Below are 6315 nucleotides of genomic sequence, written 5' to 3' on the forward strand. Positions count from 1 at the left end.
ACACACACACACACACACACACACACACACACACACACACACACACACACACACACACACACACACACACACACACACACACACACACACACACACACACACACACACACAACACATAATCTGAAGTTTGTGTTTACAGTTAGTTAGTCACCCCTGACTGTGGTGAACCAGTATGCACTGGATCCATCCTGTGGCCAGATTGTACTGACAAGGGAATGCGGCGGACCCAAATGCAGCAAAACGGCACAGAGGGTTACAGTAAAAGTATTTATTAAAGTCAACCTCACACCAGGCAAAGCAGAGTTTAGTCCTCAGGATGGTGGTAATGCTCAGTGGCAGGAGAGCGAATACCAGAAAACAGCTGGTGTGAGCTGAGTAGATCTGAAAACAGGAACACAGGAACTGAAACGTCAGTCAGTCCAGGCACAAGGCAAACAGAAACCAGAGACGCTCAGGCAGAACTCGTGGTCGGGGACAGAAGACTGAGGTGATTAACAGGACGTAGACAGGTGAACAGGTCGGGGACAGGCAGGGTCAGCAACAGGTGATCAGTCCGGGGAAAACCGCTGGAAAGTCACAAGAACAATCTGGCAGTGGCTGGCTGGCTGGGAGTGGAGTGCTTAAGTAGCAGCCCAGGGTTGATCGCAGATGTGGAACAGGTGTGGAAGGCGGGAGAAACCATAGTGACATGAGGAGCTGGGACTGGCAGGTGAGTAATGCAGGTATGGTGCTGGAGTGGATGCGACAGTAAAGAGGTAAAGAGAGAAACCTGTGATCAACCCCTGCAGAGAAACGTCGCTACATTTGTCTCTGTGTGTTTACTCCCAAGAAAACTGCCTGAAAAGGACGGAGATTTAAATGAGTGATGTTTTATAGGCAAGGCAAGGCAAGTGTATTTATATAGCACAATTCAACACAAGATAATTCAAAGTGCTTTACATTGACATTAAAAGCGGCAAGACATAATTAGACATTAAACAACAAATAAAATGAAATAAAATTATGAATAAAATGATAAGAAAAGAAGTAAAATAATAAAAAGCACAAGCTGTTAAAAATAAGGGCAGTAGAGTCCAGCAGGTAAGTATTTAATTTAGGAGTACGCTTCAGTAAACAGTAATGTTTTTAGGCCTGATTTAAAGGAGCTGACAGTTGGAGCAGACCTCAGGTCTACAGGAAGTTTGTTCCACCGGTGAGGAGCAGAATAACTGAACGCTGCCTCACCTTGATAGGTTCTGGTTCTGGAACCACAACAAACCAGATCCAGATGAACCTCAGGGGTCTGGGAGCTTCATAGGAACTAACAGATCCAGATGAACCTCAGGGGTCTGGGAGCTTCATAGGAACTAACAGATCCAGATGAACCTCAGGGGTCTGGGAGCTTCATAGGAACTAACTGATCCACATGAACCTCAGGGGTCTGGGAGCTTCATAGGAACTAACAGATCCAGCATGGATTCTGGTCCAGGACCATTCAGTGCTTTGTAGACCAGCAGTAAGATTTTAAACTCTATCCTTTGACTCACTGGAAGCCAGTGCAGTGATTTCATGACCGGTGTAATATGGTCCAGTTTCCTCGTGTTTGTAAGGACATTTCCCTACACTCGGCCTCGTAACACCTTTTGCATAACAAAAACTTCCCAACAAAACAGACAAATGCTCTTGCTCTAAAAAACAGGGGGAGTGGAGATTTCCTTTATTTAAATAATAAGAGCAGAGTCTCGGTCCTCAGTCTTCAGAGCAGCATCATGATGGAGAGGATCTTGTTGGGTGTTTTGTTTCTCTCAGGTCAGTGAGTCCTCTGTTAACGTCTAGTAATGATTATTATCGAGTTATATTGTTAGTTTCATGCGACATTTTGTAACCAAGGATGTTGATATTTTCTCTCAGAGTGGTTCATCCTCTCCACCTGCCTCGTCCGTCACTACCACTTCGTTGGTCAGTCTCTGAACTGGACTGAAGCTCAGACCTACTGCAGACAGACATACACAGACCTGGCCACCATCCAGAACTCTGAGGAACTGAACCAACTCATGAACACACTTTCATCTGCTGGTTACAGCTCTGACGTCTGGATCGGTCTGAACCATGAAATAGACTGGAAGTGGTCTGATGGGTTCAATGGTACCGGGGCTGAGTACAGGAATTGGGCAAGTGGCCAACCAAGCTTTTACTCATGCCAAGAGTTCTGTGGGGACATGTCATACTTTGATGCATGGGGGGATTATAATTGCCAGTCAAGCAAACACTTCCTCTGTTATCAAGGTAAGAGTATGGAGCATGTTACAGTTTTAAGCTGTTTTGAACCCAACTACCCTCCTCTTGTATCACTTTATCTGCAGGATCGCAGCAGAATCCTGAATATGTTTTTGTGAACGAAGCGATGAACTGGTCCAGCGCTCAGAGTTACTGCAGGGGGAAATTCATAGACCTGGCCACCATGAGGAATGATGCAGAGAGTCAGACGGTCAGGCAGAAAGTACCTGCTGGACACCGGGCTTGGATCGGCTTGTATAGAGATCCAACCTTTTACTGGTCTGATGGGAGCAGCTTCCTCTTTGAAAACTGGGAGGCTTCTTATAATCGGTTCAACTCGTTGAAAGTTATTTGTGGTGTTACATCTTCAAGCAGATCAGGAAGATGGAAGCTTCTGCCCTGTGAAACTAAATTACCATTTGTCTGCTACAGTTATCCCAGTGAGTGTTTTAGGGAGTACACATAGAACAACTTATACAATTTGAAGAATGTGTGAAGTAAATATGTACTGATATTTCTGTTTTTAGTAGAAAACCATGTTTTATTTCTCTTCCCATTCAACACCAGTCATGAAGAAGGTGGTGAAGATGAGACTGAAGGTGGAGGACTCTGTGGACCTGGAGGATCCTGTTGTGAAAGCAGATCTCCTGAAACAGGCAAGTGTGGGATTGAAATGGTTTAATTTCTGGAAGCATTTATAACAATAAAACAACCAACATAGATTCAGTTTGTGTTTGAAAGTGTGTCCTGTTTGTGTCTCCCAGCTCCAGGACAGACTGGAGGAGGAGGGAGTGACCGGAGTCACCCTGAAGTGGAGAGAGCAGCCTGATGGACAAGTCTTCCACAAGGAGGAGAAAAGAAAGAAGAGCGAGTTGTGAGATAGAAACCCAGATTCAGTAATGAAGCTTATTCCCATTAGGGGAGTTTTTACCTGCCATTGTTTATGTTATTATTGCTCGGGGTTCATGTTCTGGGTCTCTGGAAAGATCCTAGAGACAACTTCTGTTATAATAGACGCTATTTAAATAATATTGAATTAATTGAATTGAATTCATGTGTGATGGAGGTTAACTTCATAGTTTTCTCTTCACTGTTTGTGACATTAACTTGTTAACTGTGTGACACAAAGTGGGTCGGATGTTTTCATCCATAACCATTACTTTGTCTAAATACATATGTTTATGCTGAGTCATTGTACGCTGACAGTTCTTTCCTTTTTTGTTTTGCTCTTTTAAATTGACTAATAAACTATTGAATGTATTTGGGATGTGATGGCGTCCAGGTGATGAGATGGCCTCCATGTAAGCACAAACTACTGCTGGAGGTTTTTGAAACCAGCTAAGAGACATTTTATCATGTACAAACATTAATTAAAACATTCTGTTTGGTCGTAAAAATTCAAATTCCTACAACGTATAAAATGATGTTCATGACTTAGATTTATTTGTGAATAAAAATTGGATGGTAATGGATGTTTTAATTGAACAACAAATATCATGAATGTTAATTATATTTACATATTTACAATCACTACTTCCTCTTTAAAACATGAACATTTTGTCTAAATGCATATTTTGCATTTACATCTCAAATAAAATATATTTACCCTGATGATTTCCCTGATTGTAATCACTGAGCTCGGGTTGGGAGGCTTCAATAGTTCTGTTCTAACAGTCAGGATTCTAGAAATGATGCACCCGCGTGATGAAGAAATGCACATACCAGAAATGCAGTTGATTTAACAGCTGTAATCAAGATACATTTGTGCACACAAGTGCAGAAGTCAGTTTTATTTCAATATTCCGACCCTGCAAATGTTTCCTTGTGGTCCAGGGACAAGCCTATGGGGCAATAATAAAAATCCCACTGAACTTTTTAAAATATTTTTCCCCTGCACCTGCTCAGAAGGCTAAAACATCTCTGGTCTCTCTGTCCCTTTTTAAAACCATGTCAACAAGCAGAGGCGGTCCTGGCTACTTTTGCATCCTGGGCGAACTGCAGCAAAGAAAAGAAATAACACATTGCATCAATGCACAGCCATGTATCTTTAATAAATAAAGGAATAAGACAAATAAATGAAATATAATTATTTGTATAAAAAAAATCCCTGTGTAAATTAAACTAATCCTTCACAGATTCAAATGTATAACTAAAGAATAAAATAAAATGAATAACAAAAAAATACAATTAGGCTTATTCACATAATCTGAATTGAGTGCTCAGACTGTAGCCGATTTTTTAACCTGGCTCTTTCACCCTTTCACAACAGGTGTAAAGTGGTAAAGTGCAATCTTGAACTTGACTTTTCTAGCCTTCTTTGCAGCAAAATCATCAATTACATCATCATACGAAATCTGTTGTGCAACTGTGTGATTGATGCTGATGATGGCAAGTCCAGAGAGACGCTCCTGTGACATAGTGGACCTCAAGTATATTTTAATAAGGTTCAGCATGGAAAAACTATTTTCTGCTTCCGCTACTATCACTGGAAGGTCAGACCAATTCTGAGTGCAGTCCACAGACTGGGGTAGATTCTGTGAGCTCTTTCTCATGGAAGAAAGTAAGCAGCTCAAGCAGAGTCATGGACTTTGATGGGAGGTCAGGGAAGTTCTTCTACATCCACTACAACGTAGTGGTTGCACTATAACGAGACCTTTGTCTTCAGTTAACGTGGTTTTAATAAGCAACTCGACAGAGCATTAAGAGACGTATTGCGCAGCGTCAAAACTCAGCGCTCCTCACACACACACACACACACACACACACACACACACACACACACACACACACACACACACACACACACACACACACACACACACACACACACACACACACACACACACACACACACACACACACATACGACTCTCAGCAAGCAGCAAGTTGATGTGACAATAACAGCCCATTGAATGGATTTGAGATGGAACTGTCAGAGAATTTTTTTTTTTTTTTGCGCCCCCACCCGGATTGCGCCCAGGGCAGTCGCCCATATGGCCCATGCCCATATTGCAAAAAAACGGCCATGTCAACAAGTCATCAGTTATCAGTAGCGAGTCTCGGTGAGACACTAAACATTTATAGTTAACTGATTTACTCACACAAACTCATGGATGTGGACATGTTAAGGGTTATAAATCATGTAAATAAGTATGGAGGAACATCAAAAACTGGATGTCCACAAATTTTTTGCCTATAAATTCCGATAAAACAGAGGTCATTATTTTTGTCCAAAGTACCTTAGGAAGGGATTAGATGGTGGTCCAATGGCCTCCAGTACAACTGTGAGAAGCCTTGGAGTTATTTTTGATCAGGATTTGTCGTTTAAACCGTGTATTAATCAAGTTTGTAAAACAGCGTTTTAAATTTCTGTAATATCACAAAGATTAGGAAAATCCTCTTGCAGAGTGATGCAGAAAAACTAATTCATGTGTTTGTATCTTCTAGACTAAATTACTGTAATGTGTTATTAGCAGGATGTCCAAGTAATTCCCTGAATATCCTCCAGCTGATCCAAAATGCAGCAGCGCAAGTGCGGACAGTATTCAGCAAGAGAGACCACGTCTCTCCAGTGTTAGCTTCGCTCCATTGGCTACCCGTAAAATTCAGAATCCAATTAAAAATTTTACTACTTGCGTATAAAGCCCAAAACGGCCTAACTCCACGATATTTGCAAGACCTGATAGTACCTTATGTTCCTGGCAGAGCTCTCCATTCTCAGAGGGCAAGTTTATTTGTAGTTCCTAGAGCAGGGGTATTCAACTAAAACCTTAAGAGGTCCGGTTAGAGAAAATTTCTTGAAGCAAAGGTCCGGAAGATCATAATGTCTAACTATTTAGTGTGATATATATTTAAGTAGCCTAGTAGTTGTATTAACATCTGCATGTACTCAATACCTGCCTGTCAAATCAAATTAATTCAGTACGATTCAAAAACTTTTGGATAATATTTATTGTCACATAGACATGTAACATAGAACTGAACAGAAATGTATGACTGCAGATATATAATAATGGTATAATAATGTTTTCTCATTAACTAAATAAAAGAAGGGCTGCA

At 41.2% G+C, this 6315-nt stretch overlaps 1 protein-coding gene across 1 annotated transcript; it reads left to right on the forward strand.

Moving 5' to 3' along the window:
- The first annotated feature begins 1714 nt into the window (after window positions 1–1714).
- LOC133420528 (C-type lectin domain family 2 member D-like) lies at window positions 1715–2562 on the forward strand. The gene is made up of 4 exons (XM_061710222.1): window positions 1715–1788; window positions 1891–2124; window positions 2343–2467; window positions 2551–2562. The coding sequence occupies exons 1-4, from the start codon at window positions 1749–1751 to the stop codon at window positions 2560–2562; spliced, it is 411 nt and encodes a 136-aa protein (XP_061566206.1). The 5' UTR covers window positions 1715–1748.
- The last annotated feature ends 3753 nt before the right edge of the window (window positions 2563–6315 follow it).

The sequence above is a fragment of the Cololabis saira genome, chromosome 20 (assembly GCF_033807715.1).
Source record: "Cololabis saira isolate AMF1-May2022 chromosome 20, fColSai1.1, whole genome shotgun sequence".
Classification (NCBI taxonomy): Eukaryota; Metazoa; Chordata; class Actinopteri; order Beloniformes; family Belonidae; genus Cololabis; species Cololabis saira.